The sequence below is a fragment of the Trachemys scripta genome, chromosome 9, assembly GCF_013100865.1.
Source record: "Trachemys scripta elegans isolate TJP31775 chromosome 9, CAS_Tse_1.0, whole genome shotgun sequence".
Taxonomy (NCBI): domain Eukaryota; kingdom Metazoa; phylum Chordata; order Testudines; family Emydidae; genus Trachemys; species Trachemys scripta.
The window spans coordinates 79,270,655-79,296,783 of record NC_048306.1 but is presented as its reverse complement, the minus strand read 5'-3'; the positions used below and the strand labels follow the sequence as shown (position 1 = coordinate 79,296,783).

At 41.9% G+C, this 26,129-nt stretch overlaps 1 protein-coding gene across 1 annotated transcript in view; it reads left to right on the top strand.

Annotated features, from left to right (window-relative positions):
* The first annotated feature begins 8,289 nt into the window (after nt 1–8,289).
* The window catches only part of DHX36 (DEAH-box helicase 36), a 35,120-nt gene continuing 17,280 nt past the window's right edge, over nt 8,290–26,129 (top strand). The window contains 12 exon segments of the mRNA XM_034781497.1: nt 8,290–8,361; nt 8,363–8,482; nt 10,163–10,284; nt 12,979–13,171; nt 14,273–14,311; nt 15,646–15,816; nt 16,967–17,046; nt 21,575–21,649; nt 21,833–21,999; nt 22,686–22,767; nt 23,413–23,553; nt 25,740–25,842. Of these exon segments, the coding sequence (XP_034637388.1) occupies nt 8,290–8,361; nt 8,363–8,482; nt 10,163–10,284; nt 12,979–13,171; nt 14,273–14,311; nt 15,646–15,816; nt 16,967–17,046; nt 21,575–21,649; nt 21,833–21,999; nt 22,686–22,767; nt 23,413–23,553; nt 25,740–25,842 (1,365 nt within the window).

Genomic DNA, 26,129 nt, shown 5'->3' with positions numbered 1-26,129 from the left:
ACCCCCAGTCTCACCAAATGAGAGGTTTGCTGCTGCTAAGCTATGTGTCAGCTCCCCGACACACTAGCTCATCTGCCTTGCTAGAAAACTCTTCAGGATTCTGTCAGTCCAAACCTTGCCTTCCAGGTAACAATCATAGACTCATAGTCTTTAAGGACCACCACGATCATCCAGTCCGACCTCCCGCACAACGCAGGCCATAGAATCTCACCCACCCACTCCCATAACAAACCCCTAACCTATGCCTGAGTTATTGAAGTCCTCAAATCGTGGTTTAAAGACCTCAAGGTGCAGAGAATCCCAATTCCTGAGTTCTCCAGAGATGTCTGCCTGCAGTGTCCAGTCCCTCCAACTGGACACTTGCAGATGTTATTAAGTTTGTTGCCTTTAAAGAGACAGAGCACACACCAGCCTGTTAGGTTAGCTGAAGACTCTCCCATTTCACTGTAATACACAGCCCTGTGATGGTTTTGTAAAGAAACAAGAATAAGTTTATTAACAAAGAAGAGAGGTTTAAGTGATAATAAGGAAGAATAAAAGAAACTGGTGTGGTTACAAGTAAAACAAAACAAAATATGCTTTCTAGTGACTAAAACTTAATTTCAGCAAGTTTTTATTTTTGTCTTAGCAGGTTTCTCACCTATATGCAGTTTCCAGCTACTCTTGCCTCCCAGGCCAAGATGATCCAACTTTCAGAGAGCACTGAACCCTAAGTTTGGGACCAGCGTGTTACCAGTTTGCATACGATCCTTTATAAGACATCTTTAAGATACACATTATAACAATAGTGTGTTGGGGAAATGAGTGCGTCAGACCAGATATGAGTAACAGTATGATGTGCCCTCTGCCAGTTGGTATTGAGTGGCTCCTAGAGAGACACGTGCCCCAACAGTCAACATATCTGGGCTTTTTCAGACCAGGATGGGGAGTGAATTCCAAAGCTGAGGACCCCTGCCTGCAGATGCCTCCCTTATATACTAAGGGATCCAGTTTGAGCATATTGCTTGAAGTCAGCTCTCACGGGATAGCATGGGAAACGGAAAGTGATTTCTCATATAGACATGTCCCAGGCCATTTTGGGCTCTGTATTTTGTACAGTGCCTAGCACAATGGGGTCCTGGTCCATTTCTAGGTCTCCTGGGTGCTATGGTAATACAAATGATAACACCTTACTTTCTACTTGGAAACCAGAGAACTCATGACAGGTATTTATGGCATCAAGAACTCCCAGTAGGACACTCCACTTACCAAGTGAGCTTCTGAATAGTCTTACGATGTAGCTAGTGACCAGACAGCAAGTGTGAAAAATCGGGACAAGGAGTGGGGAGTAATAGGAGCCTATATAAGAAAAAGACCCAAAAATCGGGACTGTCTCTATAAAATTGGGACATCTGGTCACCCTAGATGTAGCTTCATGGGGAGCTCATAGCAGTAATCTAATCTTCAAGTGACAGAAATATGGATGATGGTAGCAAGAGCAGCATCTGGCAGAAGAAGAAAAAAGAAAAGGAGGGTGGAGGAGCCTGAAATCTTCTGGCTAAATACAGATGAAAGAAAATCTGTCCTGGCCACAGATGCTACTTGGTCATCTAAAAGCATCTGCTGGTCTAATCTGAACCCCAACTTCTGACCACTGGACGGCTTAAAAAGGATGAATATCAGATGTCCAGATATGAATGAATATATTCAGCTACTATGCATGATCCCAGGTTTTCAGTTCTTACATGCCCCCTGTTGCTGTACAAAAACAAACAAAAAATCCTGCTTGACACTGTCCTAATGGGTAGACTTCACCCTGTACCCCACTTCTTAGCTTACGGTGGATTTTGAGAGGTGAGAAGTATAGGCTTGAAGTTGTACATCCTCTCCTGTATGATGTCTTTTAGGGTGACTGGCTGGTCCCTCCCCAAATACAGTCTTTAGAGGCAGGGTCAGCAAAGACACCCTTCTCCCTACTCCTACAAATCTGTGTTAAAATCTGAGGGAGCTGGCTGCCTCCAGTTCTGCAGTGGGGCAGGAAAAGCTCTTGCTACTATTGCCCACATGCCTAGGACTCCACAGAAAGCAATTGCATGCAGTAACTAGGGAAACCTCATGAACTGTACTAAGCCTGCATGGTCTACAGTGATGACTTTGAGCACTCCCACTGCCCTTGTAAAGACTCCCTTTTATTTAATGAAGGGCTATATGACTATAAGAACTCTGGATATAGAGATCTCAAACCCAGTGCCTAGGGAGGTTGTGGAATCTCCATCTCTGGAGATATTTAAGAGTAGGTTAGATAAATGTCTATCAGGGATGGGGGGGGGACTGGACTCGATGACCTCTCGAGGTCCCTTCCAGTCCTAGAATCTATGAATAGTTCTTAAACCGTGAGTTGAGCAGCACTTATAGATTGTGTCCAGAGTTGCTTCCATTACAATGTAAAAAGAGAGTGAGAGAGATGGATTAAATTATGCATTCCTCTGTCTCAAACAAAGGGCTGTGGGTGGGTTAATCATGTAGTCAAGCAGCTACCCCCACTATGTATGTGTGTTTATTTTCATCTTGTCTCCAGAGTACTGTTTTACTCTTATTTTATGTAACCAAGTGCTGGAATTGTAAGATTAGGTTGGGGTAAACCATAGCATTGGGACTTGGGAGAGAAATTAGTCCACGAGAACAGATCTGTTTTAAGAGGTGGTTGTTAACATGAAACAAATTTGAGAAGTAGTGCATTGGATAGTTGGTATTTTGGAGAATCAGACTTCAAAGCATATGCTGTGAAGAGTGGTAGACTGACAACAAAGCAGATAAGGCAAAGAATGCTGTAGAGCGGGGGTCTCAAAGTCCCGGCCCACAGGCCATCTGCAGCCCAAGAACCTCCCCAATGTGGCCCGCGGGGCTCCAGCAATTTTGGGGCCGGGTCTCTCCCTTGGCCCCGCCTGCTGCCCCCAGACACTCCCCCGCACACACACATCTCCCGGGCGATTTAAAATGGCCCAGGGCACCACCCACTACTGGCAGCACAGCGGAACTGAGTGACTTCATGTACGCTCGCTCCACATGGCTACTGGCCCTTCCCTGTGGCCCCGGGGAGGGGATGTGCCTCCATGTGCTGCCCCCGCCCTGAGCGCCCCTGTGGCCAATGGGAAGCTGCAGGGGCGGTGCCTGGGGGCAGCAGCTCGCGGAGGCCCCCCGGCCCACCCCACCTTGGACCCCAGGAAAGCACCGCACCCCCCCTCCTCCCTCCCAGAGCCTGCACTCCCTCCCCACACACTCCCTCCTGTCCCAAAACTCCCTCCCAGAGCCTGCACCCCCTCCCCACACACCCCAGCCCCCAAACTCCCTTCCAGAGTCTGCACCCTTCCCCCTCCTCCATCCCAGAGCCTGCAACCCCAACCCCTCCCCCTGTGCCCCAGCCCAGACCCCTTCCCCCACCCAAACTCCCTCCCAGAGCCCAACCTCTCACCCCTTCTGCACCCAAACTCCCTTCCAGAGCCTGCACCCCCATCCCCTACCCCAGACCTCCTCCCCCACCCAAACTCCCTCCCAGAGCCTTAGGCAGGTGAACGGCAGAGTTTGGGGGGGCGGAGTTTTGGGGGGCGGGTTCTGGACGGCATGAGTGACAGTATTGGCCCGCTGGGAGGATTTGAGGACTGGCACTAGCCCTAAGGTAAACTGAGTTTGAGACCCCTGCTGCAGAGAAATGAGAGTCAAGAGCCATTTATAGCATCACAATGTTACTCAAGGCAACAAAAGGAGCATTAATTAACAGTGAAAGACTAATAACCTAAAAGGATGAATTTAACCCTTCAAAGAGCTTGGACAAAATTTACTACATAAGGCAGCAATCAACACAGAACATCCAGAAGTAGTACTAGTTTAAACGTAGATAGAATATAAAAATCCCAATAATGGAAACACCCATCCTGAGCCGTGGGTGTTTTTATAAGATTTATAATTTAACATTAAATCAGGGAATCACATTGGATACTGCTGCTTCCTCCTAGTCATAATATCTACAGCCTCAAGAAGGGAAGCATAAATAAAATCTTCAGTTGAAACTACAGGGCACATTTTTAAGTTGATACCAATGTGAGTAGTTACATTCTATTTAGAGATGACACTGAGGTTAATACCCATACTCTTGTAAAAAATAATACCGAATCTTTTCAGACCATGGAACATGGATTGTCTTTCACGAAAGTTGGCACCTCTGACAGCACAGCACCCTTTAGGACTATTCTGGGACACTGGTTGTGTCTGGTCTTAGAAGGAAGTGTGTCACCTACAATGAACAAAAACCACTTGACAGGAATGGGTGGGTGTTTTTAAATGTTTGGAAATCTTTAAGTTGACTTCAGCTGTTAGAACAGAACATTTCTAAAACACAGACTGCCAGAAATTCATATGAAAAGTAAAAGGCAAATACCTCATCCAGAGCTGTAAGCCTGGATTTCAGCCGAGTTGGCCAAGTTGTTTGACTAAAACTGTCTGAATAAATCCCTCGGATAACCATTCTGCTTCCATCAGCCTAGTTCATTTAACAGCAAGGCTAACCAGCCAGAATTTCTGCTTTTGCTGTTTTCCCTGACAATTTTCTCCTTGCCTAATTAAAGCATTCTCTCAATTTCCTTCTGCTTTAGGGATTAGGATGCTTATTCTCCCTACCAACAATTGCTAAATTGTGTATGGTGGCTCCCAGTGCAATAGAGGATCAATTATGATAACCCAATGAACTAGAATAGATGTATATTGTTTTCTGCCCAGATAAATCTATCAAGCCACTGTACTAAATCTATTAGGGCTGTCCTACGTTTTCAGGACATTACAACATCTGGGGATGATGCAAATGATGATGCAACATATACATCACAATAGTGTAATGTGATAACTTTGTCTTAGTGGACAATGCCCAAGAATAGTGGCAATACTTGATCTAGCTTCCAGTACATAGTCCCCACCAATTTGTTGTGCTCCTGGAGTTAGTGCAGGGGTTCTCAAACTAGGGGTCGGGACCCCTCAGGGTGTTGTGAGGTTATTACCTGGGGGGTCGCGAGGTGTCAGCCTCCACCCTAAATCCCGCTTTGTCTCCAGCATTTATAATGGTGTTAAATATATTAAAAAGTGTTTTTAATTTATTACGGGGGTCGCACTCAAAGGCTTGCTATGTGACTTTGTGCAGACTTTGACTCCCTCAGGGAACACATGGGCAGGATCCCCTGGGAGAATAACATGAAGGGCTAAGGGGTCCAGGAGAGCTGGCTGTATTTTAAAGAATCCTTATTGCGGTTGCAGGAACAAACCATCCCAATGTGTAGAAAGAATAGTAAATATGGCAGGCGACCAGCTTGGCTAAATAGTGAAATCCTTGCTGATCTTAAACACAAAAAAGAAGCTTACAAGAAGTGGAAGATTGGACAAATGACCAGGGAGGAGTATAAAAATATTGCTCAGGCATGCAGGAGTGAAATCAGGAAGGCCAAATCACACTTGGAGTTGCAGCTAGCAAGAGATGTTAAGAGTAACAAGAAGGGTTTCTTCAGGTATGTTAGCAACAAGAAGAAAGTCAAGGAAAGTGTGGGCCCCTTACTGAATTAGGGAGGCAACCTAGTGACAGAGGATGTGGAAAAAGCTAATGTACTCAATGATTTTTTTGCCTCTGTCTTCACGAACAAGGTCAGCTCCCAGACTGCTGCACTGGGCAGCACAGTATGGGGAGGAGGTGACCAGCCTCTGTGGAGAAAGAAGTGGTTCGGGACTATTTAGAAAAACTGGATGTGCACAAGACCAGGGGGCCGGATGCGCTGCATCCGAGGGTGCTAAAGGAGTTGGCAGATGAGACTGCAGAGCCATTGGCCATTATTTTTGAAAACTCATGGCAATCGGGGGAGGTCCCGGATGACTGGAAAAAGGCTAATGTAGTGCCCATCTTTAAAAAAGGGAAGAAGGAGGATCCGGGGAACTACAGGCCAGTCAGCCTCACCTCAGTCCCTGGAAAAATCATGGAGCAGGTCCTCAAGGAATCAATTATGAAACACTTAGAGGAGAGGAAAGTGATCAGGAACAGTCAGCATGGATTCACCAAGGGGAAGTTGTGCCTGACTAACCTAATTGCCTTCTATGATGAGATAACTGGCTCTGTGGATGAGGGGAAAGCAGTGAATGTGTTATTCCTTGACTTTAGCAAAGCTTTTGATATGGTCTCCCACAGTATTCTTGCCGCCAAGTTAAAGAAGTATGGGCTGGATGAATGAACTGTAAGTTGGATAAAGCTGGCTAGCTCGACGGGCTCAACGGGTAGTGATCAATGGCTCCATGTCTAGTTGGCAGCCGGTTTTAAGCGGAGTGCCCCAAGGGTCGGTCCTGGGGCCGGTTTTGTTTAATATCTTTATTAATGATCTGGAGGATGGTGTGGACTGCACTCTCAGTAAGTTTGCAGATGACACTAAACTGGGAGGCGTGGTAGATACACTGGAGGGTAGGGATCGGATACAGAGGGACGTAGACAAATTAGAGGATTGGGCCAAAAAAACCTGATGAGGTTCAACAAGGACAAGTGCAGAATCCTGCACTTAGGACAGAAGAATCCCATGCACTGCTACAGACTAGGGACCGAATGGCTAGGTAGCAGTTCTGCAGAAAAGGACCTAGGGGGTCACAGTGGACGAGAAGCTGGATATGAGTCAACAGTGTGCCCTTGTTGCCAAGAAGGCTAACGGCATTTTGGGCTGTATAAGTAGGGGCATTGCCATCAGATCAAGGAACGTTTTCGTTCCCCTTTATTCGACATTGGTGAGGCCTCATCTGGAGTACTGGGTCCAGTTTTGGGCCCCACACTACAAGGATGTGGAAAAATTGGAAAGAGTCCAGCAGAGGGCAACAAAAATGATTAGGGGTCTGGAGCACATGACTTATGAGGAGAGGCTGAGGGAACTGGGATTGTTTAGTCTCCAGAAGAGAAGAATGAGGGGTGATTTGATAGCTGCTTTCAACTACCTGAAGGGGGGTTCCAAAGAGGATGGAGCTCGGCTGTTCTCGGTGGTGGCAGATGACAGAACAAGGAGCAATGGTCTCAAGTTGCAGTGGGGGAGGTCTAAGTTGGATATTAGGAAATACTATTTCACTAGGAGGGTGGTGAAGCGCTGGAATACATTATCTAGGGAGGTGGTGGAATTTCCTTCTTTGGAGGTTTTTAAGGCCTGGCTTGACAAAGCCCTGGCTGGGATGATTTAGTTGGGAATTGGTCCTGCTTTGAGCAGGGGGTTGGACTAGATGACCTCCTGAGGTCCCTTCCAACCCTGATATTCTATGATTCTATGAAAGGGGTCACCAGTACAAAAGTTTGAGAACTACTGATAGTGGCTCCTTAACTCAAGGCACTTACTTGACAGCGCAGCACATGGCTTCTACTCTGTAGCAAGGTGCCTGGGTGCTGCAGGACTGTAGTGAAAAATTTTCCGTGTCTATGTAACATGAACAGACCCAGGTTGGTGGCAGGCGGCGTCAAACCTGGGGCCTGTGAGGCTTAATGCATGAGCTAAAAGCCACATGGCTGTTAGCTAGGGCTGTAGCAGACTCACTAATCTCTCCGTGGTCTTGGTGACATTAAAGGGGACAGAACACCACACCCAGGAGGTGTGTGGGTTACATCTACAGGTATGTTTTTACGTGGAGCTTTTATTTAAGAGTGACATAACTAGTAAAAGGAGTGTAGTAACCCCTGCATTTTACGCTGTTCCCATATTTCTGGCTGGTAAGGTTAGACACTGTTGTTGTCTGTAGGTTTCCGAGTTAACAGAGTGGGTTGACATCGATTCTAGGCTTTCTTTCTCAAAGGGAGAAAAGTTCTGAGTCAGGGGTTGGGTCCTGCCGCTTTACTAGCCCTGTCCCAGCCTAGGAAAAGGGCCTGTGAGCTCATAGTGAGACAGCCACGATGCTTCACAGACAGGAGGGAAAGGGGGAGTTAGCAAAGCCCCCCGCGCGCAGGCGGGGTTACGAGGCCGCTGCTCTAAGCCCTGGGACACGCCGGCCCAGCTCAGGGCCCCGAACGCGCGAGCGCACCCGCCACAGCGCTGCCCGCTAGGCTTGAACAAGCAGCGCGCGCCGCCCACTCCCGCGTGGGGGGAGCGCGACGATGTCTGTCAGAGCGAAACGCCGGCGCCCTAGGAGGCGTTGGGGGGCGGAACGGAAGTGAGGAAGGGGAAAGAGCCGGTCGACTTCCGGTTCCGCTAGGCGCTGCTGCCGGCTTCTTGCAGGTGCTCCGCTGCCTGTCCAGCCCCCGTGCGGCGACCTGAGCGGAGGAGGATGAGCTTCGAGCACCGCAGGGACTGGAGCCGCGGCGGGGGAGGGGGCCCCCGGCCTTCCTCCTCCTCCGCGGGGGGGACACGAAGGCCGAGGGGGCCGGGGGCGGCACCCCAGTCACCTCAAGGGCCGCGACATCGGGCTGTGGTACGCGCGGAAGCAGAGCCAGAAAAGCAAAGAGCCCGACAGGCAGCAGGTAACGGCCGCGGCGCGCATCGGGCGCCTCTTACCCCCCCCCCCCGCCCCCAAGTCCTGCTCGCTCCTTTCCTCCTCCTGGGCCCGGCGCTCAGCCGCCGCTGCTCCCCGGCTCCGGCTCTTCTCCCTCTGCCCCGCGTCCTTCCCCGCTTGACGGGCCGCCAGCCCCTGGCGCGCTCCCCCGGCGCTGGGACGTTTCCGGGCAGTGAGTGGGTGCAGCCCGGGTTCTGCTGCGCTGGACCTTGGGCCCATTGTCAGCTACCGTTGTGTGGTCTGTCGCTCTCTCCATGCACGTACACACCCCCAACTTATTTGTGACCCCCCCCCCGGGGGAGGGGGCACATGATGGTCTCAGCCACGGAGCCGCATAAATACTGCAGTCAAACCCGCCCCCAGTACCAGACTACATCCATAAAGAAAGCACTTGATCTTTGCGCTATCTAGGGTGCAGGACAGTAGACCGCTAGGAAGCTGTGCCGCTTGGGCCGGGATCAGGTCTGGGAATTTTAGCCAAGTTTGCAAGAAACAAAACTTTGCTCTGAAGACAAGTGTCATGAAATGTTGGGCACACAGAGCAGACAAGTTAGTTTTTAAGGTTTTGCCCCCCCCCAAAAAAAAAACATCCCACACAACCCGCCCTACTACAGTAATCTGTAGAGAACATAACCTACTTTAAAGATGATATTCTGTATTGAGTTTGCTGAGTACTGAAACTGGCTCCAGGCTGTGTCTTATCCCTCTTTCAGCTATCCTCTCCCAGATAGTTATGCAAACTCCAGAAAACTGTAAAGGAAGTACCCCTGTGTCTGAAAAGCTAAATGGTTAAAAACAGGTAGCATGGAAGAACATTATTCATGCTTGTGTGCTTTACTCATCCCTGTTTCTAAAACTCCCCTGCAGAAAAGGTTGCTCTTGCACTTTTTGCTTCTCTAGCAGCAACATAAAGAGCTGTAGTGGGAAAACTGAGGATTCTCAGGGGTTGTTTTTTTTCTGCTATGGGAAGTAGTGTATGCAACAGCACAGGTATTTCGAATAACACTTCTCTGTAGTATATGTACACGTCCAGAGGTGCAGAAAAGATAGGAGGCAGGGAATGTAGAGGAAGAGAGAGAGAGTCTTTTTAAAAAACAATGAAAAATTTATTATTCTGGATTTGTAATTAATAGCTAAACATTGAAAAGACCTAAATACATCAAAACTTGTCTTAACCTGCTAAAATGGTCTGAGAGTCTCGTTGGTGGCTGTTAACAGGTTTCACTGTAAGTAGGGGGAGTTAGGATGTCAAAGTGACTAAAAAGATTAGCATTCTAGAGGTGAGCGTGATATATCTCAGTTTCTTAAACTTGGGTTCTCCTTATATCTGTAATGCAAAGAATATTACCACTTAAAAATCCTCCTTACAAATAATAATTTGTGCATGACTTTGACTGTAAGTATATAGATAAGTCAAAATCTGTGTGGTTGCTAAAATGTCTTGTGTGGCATGATGGAAAAGACCCACTCACCTCTACATTGTGGATAAACAAGTTTAATTTAGTAGTCCCATACATTGTACTACTGTTACGATTGCAGGAAAATGAAAAACATTTTTGTAGTTAAACCAAGCATGCAACTAAATGTTGAACATGACTATATGCTCTTAAACACTGGTGGAAAAGCTGTTTTTCTTTCCTCAAATTAGAGAGCTGTGGTACGTATGGATGAACACAGGGAAGAACAGATTGTACAGTTGCTGAATACTGTCCAGACTAGAAATGAAAAAGAACAAGAATCTGTGTCATGGTGGTCCGGTGAGGAAGAAGGGTAAAAAATCAATTACTTATGCTATCTGTTTCTCTCTTGGAAAATGGTGGCAAAAGATTTCAGTAGAAACTGCTAAAGTTAAAAGTGGTGTCATTGTCATATGGATTAGATTAAATAAATAAAATGTTATAAATGCTGATTTTTTTTATGTAGTAACTCATAGAGAAAATAATTAGTATGACCATTGCTTTCAAACAATTTTCTAGGTTATGCTTGAGTTCTGGGTTTGAAATTTTTACCCACAATGAAGACTAAACGTACTAACCATAAGTCAATAGGCAAGAACCTTCATTTTTGGTTTTTATTTTGTTTACCTGGGCATTTATAAGTGTTTTTTTACAAAAATTAAATGGTTGAAAATTGGTACAAAAAATCAAATCACAGTTTTCTCAATAAATATCGGGGTTAGTATTGGGGAGGGATAGGATGACAGGAAGAAGCAACTAATAGTGGAGAAGATAAGAATATTGAAAGTAAAAGCAGTGTAATGCTGTGGATTATTTAATGAACTGAACATCAAAAGGATGTACACATATGCATATCCATGTCTCTGTGTGTATCTTCCAACAACGGCCTTACTTAGTCTCACATTTACACGTGGACTAATTTACTATAATATAAATACATCTACCTAATGTAATGGATTGGATTTTCTTAATGTAACCAGTATTTTCATGTACTTGCAAATTCAGGTGAAAATCAATAAAAAACTGAATAATGGCTTTTGTAAAATGTGGGGAAATTTTGGTTAAAAAAAGAAAATCTAAGAGCCATACTAATATTGGGGGTAGGAGGTGGAGGAAGAGGGGGGTATCTTCACCCAGTGAGTTCCACAGATTTACCTCTTTTCATTCCCAGCTGCTGGGAGGGAGGGGGCAGGATGCTGGACTTCCAAGGATGCTTGTGAACTCCATTTTTTGATACAGTTTCTCTCTGTTCTTATGCTAGCAAACTTTATAGTTGTAATTCACCATCAGTGGCAACAACTGTAGAAGCTATAGTGATATTTATTCCTACTCAGTTTAGATGTAGTAAGAATTTCTGACTCTCTTTACACTGCAGCTTGGATCTTTTAAGAGTGCATAATTAAGTCCCTGAAGCCAGATTTTTAAGTGTGTTTATGTGCTAAAACTACTTTTGAAATCAATGAGTTAGGTATCTAACTACCTTTGGCCTGGCATACTCTTAAAACATCAAAATTAATCTTGAGTATCAGACTCTGGCTAGTAAGTATCTGATAAATGTTGAAGCTCCCCTTGCTGTTGGTAGGAAAGAGTTCTCTCTTTCCCACCCCAAAGACTGTTGGGGGAATGGCTTTGGTGCTGAAACTCTGCCTCTGGCATTTGGAGTGCAGAGTACTATCCTACTCTATTCTTCCCTGGCCTCCATTTTTGGTGTGTGTGTGTGTGTGTGTGTGTGTGGGGAGGGAGGTTCTCCTTGTGAATAGGTTCAACCTCAGTTAATGTTTTCCAAGCCGAAGTGAAATAGGCACACTTCTTGACAATTTCATTTCTACCCACAATAGCGGTAATGCAACTAACCACCAGAATCTTGTTAATTTCACTCTGCCGCAAGAAAAAAGTTATGGTCCTAATCTTCCAGTCATATCCAATTATGAGATGGGATAATGAGAATAGCTAAGGCAGTAGTTCTGTCTGCAGACTCAGATACCATTACATTGGTTTACAGTCCGTATTCTCTGCTACATAAGTAGGAGAAACCTCTTTTTAGATACAGGCTTAAAGAGACACAATGTAATAATCCTATGTTGTAAACAAAAAGTCTTATACTTTTATTGGGATAAAATAGACACCATCTGCTTAGCAATAACTCTTCTATCTGAATTTTTTACCTGCTACTGTGATAAATTTCATGTATTTTACAGCAATTTGTATCTAGTTTTCCACAGCTTGTATGGATCTTTCACATAGCAATGGGGATAAATATTTTTAAAAGCAGGAAAAAGTAATTTGTAAAGCTATAAAAATTGTCAGAGTGCTGGCAAGCTTAGTACCTGAAATGAATTTTAAATAACTTAAAAAAAAAAAGACTATCTCGCAAATTGACAGTCTTCTTAACACCAAAGATTATTAAAATTGAGAGCTTTAAAAACTCCTATTTACTTGTCACTATACTCTTATACCTTTTTGCATTTTTCTCAGCTTGAATAACGAAACTCAAAAAAACTTTGTTTAGTCAGTTTCACTTGTAGATGGCTTGTATGGCAGTGATTGGGTTTCAAACACTGTAGTGGAATAGTTTGTTAAACTGTTCGAAAAAATATATAATTTTAATTATGGTAATACTGTATTTCTATTGGTACATGTAAAAACAACTTTACTAAATTATAGTCTAGGACAAATTTAATTTACATGTATCTTAAATTTTGCAGAAATTGATAACATCCCCATGCTCACCTCTGCTGAGTGGACTTTTTCAAACTATGCCTGAGTTGATATGTTCAAGTATATTTTTGGTGAAAAGTGCAAGACAGTTAAGACACATTGCCTTCCCCCACAAAGGCCAACTAAGCTTGTAGCCTTCTTTTTTTCAAAAAGAGATGGACTAGGAATCTATCAAAGGGAGCCCTGTTTTGTTCTTGTTTCAATAGCCAAGCATATATTGCATTATCTCCTCTTAGAAAGATTTTAATGTGGAAATTGCATTATAACCAAATCTTTGTTTCTGATATAGTCAAGAGGTACCTGTAGAGAAACCAACCTTGGCGAAGACTTCTGTAAAGCGCAGACCAATTTTGGAGAAAACATTCCTAGATCGAGATTCAGAATATCTCTTTCAAGAAAATGAGCCGGATATTGATTTGAATGAGAAATTTAGAGAAGAGTTAAGAAAGAAGAAATTTGATCCTAGATACATTGAAATGCAGGTACTAGATAATGGTTAACTAGAAGACACAACTGATGCTAATGTTTTTATTTATAATAGTTTTTTATTTTTGTAAGCAAAAGCTAGTTACTTTTGATACCCTCGTTAATGGAAAAGTGTCATTATGAAAATCTGGTGTTACTTATTTGAAAATACTTTTTTTTGACAGTGTCATGATGTTATTTTATGCAATTTATCAGCTGTCCATCATTTCAATAAACATTTGTACATGGCAATTAGCAATAGTAAAACATTTGGAAAATATTAAAAATCCTGTGAATACTTCTGAACATAAACATGAACACCTCTACCTCAATATAACGCGACCCGATATAACACAGATTCGGATATAACGCGGTAAAGCAGTACTCGGGGGGGAGGGGAGGGCTGCGCACTCCGGTGGATCAAAGCAAGTTCAATATAATGCAGTTTCACCTATAACCCGGTAAGATTTTTTTTGGCTCCCGAGGACAGCATTATATTGGGGTAGAGGTGTATTTTGTGTAATAATTTTCATGTAAATTTCATCCTAAAATGCTAAAATTTAAATGCAAGGTAGTGGACAGCATATGATATGATTATTTTTAAGTGAATGAATTAGATAATTCATCCATAAAACCAGTAATCCACCTTTAGACCAGTTTATGGTGAAGAAATCCTGCTGGTTGCTCTGGTGGTGGTAAAAGGACAAGGCAATGTTGATATGGACGTATTAGTTGTTTTTGTCACAGTTTATCATAAGGTGGTGCTGTTCTGCTTTCAAGGTCTTATGTAGGAGGATGGACTCATATAAGCTGATTTCAATTATTCCTCTCTAGCCAAATCCAGAAGGTCATAATATGACTCTAAGGCTCCAATCTTGCAAACGCTTACACACACACGTAAATATGTGAATAGTCTCACTGGTCTACATATGAACTTAGAGTTAATCATGCACGTAAGTGTTTGCAGGACCTAGGTCTAAGCATGTACAACTTGTTATATTAGTAAGTTATCTTTTTTCAGGTTAAATTTTTGTTGATCATAGACAAAACTGATTGTATTTTTACCTCCAAAGCATAAGTGTATTTTAAAAATGAATATAACTTTGTTTTTTCCCCAGAGATTCCGAGAGAAACTTCCTTCATATGGGATAAGAAGGGTAAATGTATTTATTTTTACTTTGAAATCCAGTGCACCTCTGCTATTTTGCTATAAACATAGGAAAATAAGGGTTTGTAATTCAGACTAAAAATATAATTTTTGGACCCAGATATATAACAGAAGGTCTCTGTTTTGAAATATCTTTAAAGGAAATGTTATAAAGAATCTTACCACCTTCTAAAGACGTCAGAACGTGGGAGGCTTCATAATTACAGCTAATTTCTTTCTAGAAAAGATTTCGGGCACATAGACATGCAATGTAGGGAAGCTCACTCTGCTTATGTTGAACCATACAGTTTTACAGCTAGACAGCAGTCTCCATGGAAACCAGACATGAGCACCAAGTATATTTAAAATACTATATAGCTTTTTTCATCCTTCACTTTGCAGATTTAACTTTTAAAATGTTGCATGCTATTTGAAACATTTTATTTACTGTATTATATCTTAAATTGCCAGATGTGGCTGTTTTTATTGCTGGTCATGATATGTTTGTATAAGTTATGATTGAACATTGATTAAATTTGTCTTTATTCCGTTTTAGTCTCTAAATCACACTCTTGTGGCTGCATGCTGTTTTATGCTACCTATGCACAATCAGTGAATTAACGACCAGTTTAGCCAAAGGGGGTTATTTTCATCTTAGTTTAAATAACGTGTATATTACGTATCAGGGTGAAAGTACTCCATAAGCTTTGGTTTGTAGGTTTGTTAGTTGTCTCTTTAAAAAAAGGACAAAAACCTAAAACAAATAGTTTCATTGCTCTTCAAATTCCAGTAACCTTTTTGTGGGATTTTAAACATTCCCTTGCTGTGATTGCAGCACAAACACTGAAACATTGTGCTAAAATATGTGAGATGGAAAGTGCTGCTGAATACAAACAAGAAACAGACCAGTTTCTCTTCAGTGACTGAGCTGACCAAAATGCAAAAGCCAAACAAACAGAAAAAATGAGAAGTTAAGCTTTAATTTTCAATTATTTAGGGCTAGCTATATTTTCAAAGGGGTTTCAAACTCTGTTTGTTCATAAACCAAAGTGTTTGTGCAGGATTGTTAATTATGCAACCCTATTTTCATAAATGATAGTATTCATTCTGTCCACACAAGTAATTTGTGCATGGCCTTAGTCATATATTTAAAGTGCATTGCACACTTTGAGACTCTGGCCCTAAACTGTTAATAAAATGGGTATTTAAGTGTGTCCCTTTAAAGTACTGTGGCTTGTTCTTTTAAACTGAATTCAAAAGAATAGGAAATTATAGAAGGCCTTCTACAGTTTAAAAAGACTATTTGTCAACATAACATTACATTTTCTTTTCCTTTTAAAATAGGAACTAGTAACTGTGATAAATAATAATCAGGTGACTGTGATCAGTGGTGAGACTGGTTGTGGAAAGACTACACAAGTTACTCAATTCATTCTGGATGACTATATAGAGAGAGGGAAAGGATCTGCTTGCAGGATTGTATGTACCCAACCTAGGAGGATCAGTGCTATCTCAGTAAGTGCAGTGCTGAAAAACTGAATTGTTTCTTTGAATGTTAATTTTCCTTTTGCAATAGAGAAATTGTGGGACAAATTATTTACTACTTGTATTGCACTACTGCCCAAAGTTCCTAATCAGAACCAGGCCTCGTTTTGTTAGGCTCTGTACAAGCATATAGGATGTGTCATTCCCCCAAAGAGTTTACAATTTTTAATTCCCAATTCTGTGAACACTTGCACCCATCATTAATGTATTTGAGTAGTTGTATTGAAACCTATGGGCTAGCAAGTATGTGTCTGCAGGATTGGAGTTCAGTGTTGCTCTTTTGAAGTAAACAGCACTGAAGGTGAACTCTTTGGCAGGTCTGTGCAACCTGCAAGGGTAGTGTAAGCTCTGGGTGAATTTCCCTATAGACCTTTGTGGGTCTTATTAGTTGGGTTTCCTGCTCAGCACTCTTACCTAATATGGGCATAGTAAGGGTAAAGGAAAACATGAAAGGGTCTGTACTTGGATTCTGGCTTTTTGGATACCTTATGTCTTGCTGTTCTTGAGCTGCCCAGAAAGTGTTTTCCCATCACTTTACTGGGTGAAGCAGCACAGCTTCAAAAACTAGTTTCTTCTACGCTTTCAGCCTCATTTCTCAATACTGTGTGATAGTCACAGAATAATAATAATAGTCACAGAATAATGGTTGAACTTTAATGTTACTTAACAATTGCTAAACAATTCGATCTAAGACTATTGATAAAGAAAATTAGAGGTGAGCATTTCTCAGCTTGGTTGATCTCGTGAAGTTTGACCGCTAGAATGTACAAAATACATAGTTTCTATTAAGTAGAAATATGAGGTGCAGGGTTGTAAGGAGTTCCACTACCCAGGAAGAGTTGCATGTCATGCTGTTAAGTTATAATAGGGAGGACTGAAATACCTTTAGTTCCATCGTATATAAAACTGCTCCACTGTCTTTTGAAATATATTTTGGGTTCTACACTAGTTCCTGGATTGTGGCAAAAGAGTGCTATATCCATCAGCGGAGGGTATTAAAGGTAGTTTTAGTGTTGTTATAAACTGACATGTAACCTCTTCATGGTTGATAGTTCCTACTGAAGATAAGCTGCCTTTTGTTTTTTTTAATAAACATGATGCTATTTGGTTTGATTTTAAGGTGGCAGAGAGAGTTGCAGCTGAAAGGGCAGAAGTGTGTGGTAATGGCAAGAGTACAGGATACCAGATTCGTCTCCAGAGGTAATTGATAGGTTTTTTTGGTGTTTGTATGCTGACTTGAATATACACTGACAAATAGGAAAATTTGAAATGCTATTTTAAACATAGAGGGAACATACTTAACTGCTTTCACCCAGAGGAGATTCCTGAGTAATTTTCCAGTACATGTATCAGGGGGTAGCCGTGTTAGTCTGTATCTACAAAAACAACAAGGAGTCTGGTGGCACCTTAAAGACTAACAGATTTATTTGGGCATAAGCTTTCGTGAGTAAAAACCTCACTTCTTCGGATGCATAGAGTGAAAGTTACAGATGCAGCCATTATATACTGACACATGGAGAGCAGGGAGTTACTTCACAAGTGGAAAACCAGTGTTGACAGGGCCAATTCAATCAGGGTGGATGTAGTCCACTCCCAATAATAGATGAGGAGGTGTCAATTCCAGGAGAGGAAAAGCTGCTTCTGTAGTGAGCCAGCCACTCCCAGTCCCTATTCAAGCCCAGATTAATGGTGTTGAATTTGCAAATGAATTTTAGTTCTGCTGTTTCTCTTTGAAGTCTGTTTCTGAAGTTTTTTTGTTCAATGATAGTGACTTTTAAATCTGTAATAGAATGACCAGGGAGATTGAAGTGTTCACTTACTGGCTTATGTATGTTACCATTCCTGATGTCCGATTTGTGTCCATTTATTCTTTTGCGGAGGGACTGTCTGGTTTGGCCAATGTACATGGCAGAGGGGCATTGCTGGCACATGATGGCATATATGACATTAGTGGATGTGCAGGTGAATGAGCCCCTGATGGTGTGGCTGATGTGGTTGGGTCCTCTGATGCTGTTGCCAGAGTAGATATGGGGACAGAGTAGGCAACGAGGTTTGCTACAGGGATAGGTTCCTGGGTTGGTGTTTCTGTGGTGTGGTGTGTAGTTGCTGGTGAGTATTTGCTTCAGGTTGGGGGGTTGTCTGTAAGCAAGGACTGGCCTGCCTCCCAAGGTCTGTGAGAGTGAGGGATCATTTTCCAGGATAGGTTGTAGATCGTGGATAATGCGCTGGAGAGGTTTTAGCTGGGGGCTGTATGTGATGGCCAGTGGTGTTCTGTTATTGTCCTTGTTGGGCCTGTCCTGCAGTAGGTGATTTCTGGGTACCCGTCTTGCTCTGTCAATCTGTTTCCTCACTTCCCCAGGTGGGTATTGTAGTTTTACGAATGCTTGATAAAGATCTTGTAGGTGTTTGTCTCTGTCTGAGGGGTTGGAGCAAATTCGGTTGTATCTTAGGGCTTGGCTGTAGACAATGGATCGTGTGATGTGTCTTGGATGGAAGCTGGAGGCATGTAGATACGTATAGCGGTCAGTAGGTTTCCGGTATAGGGTGGTGTTTATGTGACCATCAATTATTTGTAGTGTAGTGTCCAGGAAGTGGATCTCTTGTGTGAACTGGTCCAGGCTGAGGTTGATGGTGGGGTGGAAATTGTTGAAGTCTAGGTGGAATTCTTCAAGGGCCTCCTTTCCGTGGGTCCATATGATGAAGATGTCATCAATATAGCGCAAGTAGAGGAGGGGCATTAGGGGACGAGAGCTGAGGAAGCGTTGTTCTAAGTCAGCCATAAAAATGTTGGCATACTGTGGGGCCATGCGGGTACCCATAGCAGTGCCACTGACTTGAAGGTATAAGTTGTCCCCAAATCTGAAGTGGTTGTGGGTGAGGACAAAGTCACAAAGCTCAGCCACCAGGCTTGCTGTGGCCTCATCAGGGATACTGTTCCTGACAGCTTGTAGTCCATCCTCATGTGGAATATTGGTGTAAAGTGCTTCTACATCCATGGTGGCCAGGATNCATCCTGGCCACCATGGATGTAGAAGCACTTTACACCAATATTCCACATGAGGATGGACTACAAGCTGTCAGGAACAGTATCCCTGATGAGGCCACAGCAAGCCTGGTGGCTGAGCTTTGTGACTTTGTCCTCACCCACAACCACTTCAGATTTGGGGACAACTTATACCTTCAAGTCAGTGGCACTGCTATGGGTACCCGCATGGCCCCACAGTATGCCAACATTTTTATGGCTGACTTAGAACAACGCTTCCTCAGCTCTCGTCCCCTAATGCCCCTCCTCTACTTGCGCTATATTGATGACATCTTCATCATATGGACCCACGGAAAGGAGGCCCTTGAAGAATTCCACCTGGACTTCAACAATTTCCACCCCACCATCAACCTCAGCCTGGACCAGTCCACACAAGAGATCCACTTCCTGGACACTACAGTACAAATAATTGATGGTCACATAAACACCACCCTATACCGGAAACCTACTGACCGCTATACGTATCTACATGCCTCCAGCTTCCATCCAAGACACATCACACGATCCATTGTCTACAGCCAAGCCCTAAGATACAACCGAATTTGCTCCAACCCCTCAGACAGAGACAAACACCTACAAGATCTTTATCAAGCATTCGTAAAACTACAATACCCACCTGGGGAAGTGAGGAAACAGATTGACAGAGCAAGACGGGTACCCAGAAATCACCTACTGCAGGACAGGCCCAACAAGGACAATAACAGAACACCACTGGCCATCACATACAGCCCCCAGCTAAAACCTCTCCAGCGCATTATCCACGATCTACAACCTATCCTGGAAAATGATCCCTCACTCTCACAGACCTTGGGAGGCAGGCCAGTCCTTGCTTACAGACAACCCCCCAACCTGAAGCAAATACTCACCAGCAACTACACACCACACCACAGAAACACCAACCCAGGAACCTATCCCTGTAGCAAACCTCGTTGCCTACTCTGTCCCCATATCTACTCTGGCAACAGCATCAGAGGACCCAACCACATCAGCCACACCATCAGGGGCTCATTCACCTGCACATCCACTAATGTCATATATGCCATCATGTGCCAGCAATGCCCCTCTGCCATGTACATTGGCCAAACCAGACAGTCCCTCCGCAAAAGAATAAATGGACACAAATCGGACATCAGGAATGGTAACATACATAAGCCAGTAAGTGAACACTTCAATCTCCCTGGTCATTCTATTACAGATTTAAAAGTCACTATCATTGAACAAAAAAACTTCAGAAACAGACTTCAAAGAGAAACAGCAGAACTAAAATTCATTTGCAAATTCAACACCATTAATCTGGGCTTGAATAGGGACTGGGAGTGGCTGGCTCACTACAGAAGCAGCTTTTCCTCTCCTGGAATTGACACCTCCTCATCTATTATTGGGAGTGGACTACATCCACCCTGATTGAATTGGCCCTGTCAACACTGGTTTTCCACTTGTGAAGTAACTCCCTGCTCTCCATGTGTCAGTATATAATGGCTGCATCTGTAACTTTCACTCTATGCATCTGAAGAAGTGAGGTTTTTACTCACGAAAGCTTATGCCCAAATAAATCTGTTAGTCTTTAAGGTGCCACCAGACTCCTTGTTGTTTTTCCAGTACATGGTTGGGAGGAAAACTAAGTACGTACTTGAAAGCTTGACTACAATGGTTGAATTTTAATGTTACTTAAATTGGTGAGAAGCCAATTTTTGTAGTATATTCTACTTTCCTGTCATGGTGAGCAAGTTTACATCTGTAATTCTGTTAATTTAAAGGGGATAAACAAAATGAACACCATGTGGTGGAAGAATTACAAATAGCACAGGATAAACAGGTTATCAATTCGCACATTTTAAACTAAACTGTTAAAAGTTGAGATAAGAGGTGCCGGTTGAGGCAGAGAAAGAACAAAACAATGTTATGGTTCAAAGACTTAAAAATATCTTGTGTACTAATCCCGGTTACACTGGAAACCATTTGAATGGTCAAATTGCAAATCACAGTTTGTGCAGTTTCCAATCTGGAAACAGCCTTATTACAACAGACATATAGAAGGGAGTGTTAAAAGTTAAAAATGTCAGTAGCTTTAGGCCCTGATCCTGTGAACACTTATGCATGTGCTTAACTTAACATCATGTAAGGTTAAGCATGTTGCGTCTGTGTTTGCAGGCTTAGGGTTTTAGTGTAGGTACTGATGTATCTGGAATAATCCTTAAATGAAAAACTGATCTAAAAAGCTAAAAATAGAGAATATGGCCCTAGTGTTAATCTGATATTCCAGTGTTGTTTTTGTGCACAGGTGTTTTTATTCAGGATGTAAAATTATTCGTGGAGTGAAATTATATTCTCATGTATAAATACTGTTTAACAGAGAACAATATTTTGCCTTGTTTTTAGTCTAACGACATTTTGGGATGAGTAGAGAAAAGCTAATCCTGAAACGGTGACAAATAATGGCTGTAAAGCCTGGTACTGTCAGATTGCAAATGATCCATTCCTCATCATAGGCATACTATGGCCTAGCCCTGACTTAATCCCCTCTTGCACTAATTTAGTTCTAAATGAACAGGCCTAGAGAATACGGTGAATGATGTAGATTGTCATTATAGACACTTGAAAGTGCATTCTGCTTTGGAGCTTTTAAAGTACTTTGTAAAATATTAGAAAAGAGAATTCAGAAATTCTTAATGCATCTCTTTTCAGTCGGTTACCAAGGAAACAAGGTTCCATTTTGTACTGTACAACAGGAATCGTCCTACAGTGGCTCCAGTCAGACAAGTAAGTAGTTGTATTCACTAGTTTCTTTTTAAATATAAATATCAGAGTTTTAGTGAGCTAGCTTTTTAATGGTTCTTTGTTTTGTTTCCATTCTTTAGCACTTGTCTTTTTTTTTTTTTTTTTTTTTAATGCCTTGCTTCTGCTAAACATAAATGTTATCAACTTTGCATTCTTTTATTTTAGGCAATTGTCCAGTGTTAGTCATGTTATTCTTGATGAAATCCATGAAAGAAATCTTCAATCAGATGTCTTAATGACTGTTATTAAAGATCTTCTAAATGTTCGACCAGACCTGAAAGTAATACTGATGAGTGCTACTTTGAATGCTGAGAAATTTTCAGAATATTTTGGTGGGTGATATGCTTGTATCGTAATATTGATAAGATATGTAACGTACTTAATATTTGCTATATGTATTTTGGACATGTACTGTTTAATAATGCAGTTTTAAAAAAGAAAAGTGTGGGTTTGACTTAAATCAAAAATAATGATTATTTCAGTGTTAGCTATAGCTGTCACCTGTTAAGAGGTCTCAAAGTAGGGTGCAATCTTCAAGGTTCCTTGATTTATCCTATCATGGTTATATGTTGCTGCTTTTGTTTTCCTCCATGAGATGTCTTTCAGAACAGTAGAGGTTAATACACACTATAAGTTGCCAAACAGAAGTTGACATTATCTTTAATTTTTAAAACTCTCATTTAGCACCCTTGAGACCGTGAGTGAGTGGATTGGCAGTGCAGATCTTCCTATGATATGCCAGCCAGTGTACAAGTGGTTCATCTGCCTTGGGTTTCAGTCACATTGATTAGAACATAGGGAAGCATGCATTGCTGTTGCCTGTGCTGGTCTATTTAGTGAATTTCTGGGGGTGTTAACTTGATACTTTTCACAAGCATTAAGTGTACATGAAAATCAAACTTAATAGGTATGCAGTTAAGTAGAAAGGAATTGTTTTGACATTTTTCTAACTATTTTTGATATAGAATAGTGTTTATTTGTTTTCTAAGAATTAATAAGTTACACTCTTCCTCAATAGACAATTGTCCCATGATCCATATACCTGGATTCACTTTCCCTGTTGTGGAATATCTTTTGGAAGACGTAATTGAAAAGTTAAGGTCAGTCTATTTCTGAAAGTAAAGATCCACGTAACTGTATTGGATGCTACTAGGCACATACATAGAATGATCATTTTTGCTCAGCCTAGCAGGCTGGATTTTCCACAGAAGCAAGTCACATCTCACCATGAACAAACTGATGTGTATTTCAGTCTTGTTTCAAATGATAACTGACATTTCTGAACTGATGGCAGACATCTTGTTTAAAAAAAGCTTTTTCTGTGTTTTCACAAATGGCATCATATTTTTAGCAAGATGCTATCAGTAGTCAAAATAAAATTCTCAACTTTAAGTCCTTTGGTTTTTTTTTTTTTCCCCTCCTGAACTAGGTCAGTTATTCATGTTAAAATGCTTGATTATCTTTGCATTTTCAGGTAGCTAGATTGAGCTAAATAACTTATAAGAAAATTCAATAATTCTTTCTCCCTATTTTTATGCTTTGTAGAAATGGAGCCCACTTTGTAGATAAGGCTTCTTCAGCTATTTTTCTTTAAAGCATAATATTACAAGTTACAACTAAAATCTTGCATGTTATTGTCAGTGGGTTGAATCACCAATGTATTTGTTAACCTTTAAGAAGTTTTTTTTTTTAATTTTTAAATTAAAATAAAATATTAAATGACCATAATAAATGTGTATTTTTAGATATACTCCAGAAGATACAGATTACAGACCACGGCGGAAGAAGGGCTTTATGCAAGGACAGATAAGCAGACCAGAAAAGGAAGAGAAGGAAGAAATCTATAGAGAACGATGGCCAGATTATCTAAGGCAGCTGCGAGGAAGGTAGGTCTTATTTGTTCACTTCTATGCTGTCAGGTATTACCCATTATCAATGTACTTCTACAGCTGAGAAATATGAGATTATAATATGCAATTAATTAATTTTTAGAACATGATTACCAGTTACATAGAGATGGCTATAACATTGTGAGTAGTGCAGTTCAATGCTAAGTGTAAGTGTGTCATGATGACATACTAGCACAGTATCACACATGCTTGGTTAAACTAAAAGTTGCAAACTCCAAGTCTGACGTAGGGGAAGAAGTCGCAATCAGCCATTTGCTATTGGCATGCACATGTATAGTCCACAATTCTTTCTATTCATCAAACTGCTTATACTCTGATTCCTAATTCTTTCCCTGATGGCTTTCGTACTTGCTCTATCTTTCCCTTTGTAGTAGATATTGCTAGTAGTCTGGCCTCATAATCAACAAAACAGAAGAGTAAACATTCCACAACTTTTTTAAAAAATATTTTTGACCTCCTTTTCTTCCGACCTCTAAACAAATAAATTGGATTAAAAATAACATAAACCAAACCTTTGTTATACTTACCATTTTAACTGATATTCTTTGATTTTCAGTCCTTTCCCTTTGGTTGCTTACACTGCTTTGCTCTCATGGACATTACAGTGGTTATTTCAAGAGGCATGAATAATCCATCCTAGAAGTCCCTTTTTTATGAATGGATAACCCAGCCAATCCTTCTCCCAGGACTGCACGAATTACATCTTTCTCTCTTCCCTACCTCACTAACCATTTAGTCCATTCTGAGGCCATACTCCAAAACTGAATTATAGATATGTGGCTCAATGGTTTGCCTACACTTGAACACACAACTACAAAGATTCTACTCATAAATGACCACTTGGAAGCCTAAATTCCATTATAAGCTTTGCAAATGGACCTCTTTTTGAAAACATGCCCCTCTATAGGAGATTTTGTTTGAGCAAAATGCATTGGTCAGCTATGGTAAGAAAACCAAACTGTAGCAGCATTAATATCCCAGGCAGTTAAGCCTTCTTACCCACAGGCTTTTGAGGAGTAGTTTCCTGCAGGAGGGGGAAGGGAAATAGGGTGACTGGGGAGAAAGTTATCTTAACCCCTTCATGTCTCACCTATTTTTCCTTCAATAAGGGTCATGACAGGGATAAGGAAGGAAGATCTCCCTTTCAGGAACCCAGTAAACACCTTTTTTGCCCCACTTTTCAGAGCTTTACAGCATTCAAGCAGTGGATAAATTATTTTAAAGAAAGTTGTGCAACATGAAGGGCGGCTCTAGCTTTTTTGCCACCCCGAACACGGCAGGCAGGCTCCCTTCGGCAGCATGTCTGCAGGAGGTCTGCCGGTCCCGCAGATTCGACGCCATGTCTGCGGGAGGTCCGCCGGTCCCACAGCTTCGGCGTACCTGCCGCTGAATCTGTGGGACCGGCGGACCTCCCACAGGCATGCCACTGAAGGCTGCCTGATTGCCATCCTCGCAGGGACCGGCAGGGTGCCGCCCGCGGCTTGCTGCCCCAGGCACGCGCTTGGAGCGCTGGTGCCTAGAGCCACCGCTGGCAATATGTTCCTCACCACTTTCTCCTCTCAGGCTTCTCTTCCTTCCCCTCTTTGCTGGAACTTCAATGATTTTTAATGATGACACATTTATAATGCATTCCAAGGTATTCACTGATTGGATAACTGCTGGCTTGAAGAGTTAAGTCCCTGAGGCAGTTAATTAGTTTGAATGGTGAAGCATGAAATATTCAGCTGCAGCAATTTTGTTAAACCAAATAATTAATTTAGCTTAATTTGGACATGTTATATTCAGAAACTTGACACTTCACCTTACTTATCAATGGAACTCAAAACATTTTGTATATGTTAAGTACTTGGGCTAAATATTATGTAGTCTTACTTTGCACTAATTTGATGTATGCCATAGTGTGACCTAACTGTCTCAAATTATTTAGAGCAAAGTATCATTGTCCTAAAGCTCTCACATTATTCCAGACTCTAAATCTAGGGAAAATGTGGTATAGATCTATGCAAGTCTAGTGTATAAACAAGAGAACTATATCATACAAGAATACTGCATTTTCTTTGCTGTCAAATTGCAATAGCCTTGTAATAGAAACACTTGAAATGAGTGAATGTTTGTTTCTTTTTTCTTAAAGACTTGTCATTATGTACACACATTATCTATAGGTATTCAGCAGGTACTATAGATGCATTAGAAATGATGGATGATGACAAGATTGATCTTGACCTTATAGCAGCACTTATCAGACACATTGTCCTAGAAGAAGAGGTGAGTTTCTGTATGATTTGCATAACGTATTTAAATAAGTTAATTTTCTTTCTAGCTAAATCACTTGACTCATGCTGTCTAACAGTTTTCACAAAGCTTGATTGTAATTATAGATTTGAATTATTATGCTGAAACCAAAAATCTGCCACTAACAATCAATCCTATAAATGTTCTCAGGTCATATTGCGTGGCAAACTGTTTTTCCTCCCACTAGGAGCTACATATCTAATGAACAAAAGCCTTATATGGGCTTGTACATGTTCCCATTGGATTTATATTCTTTACAA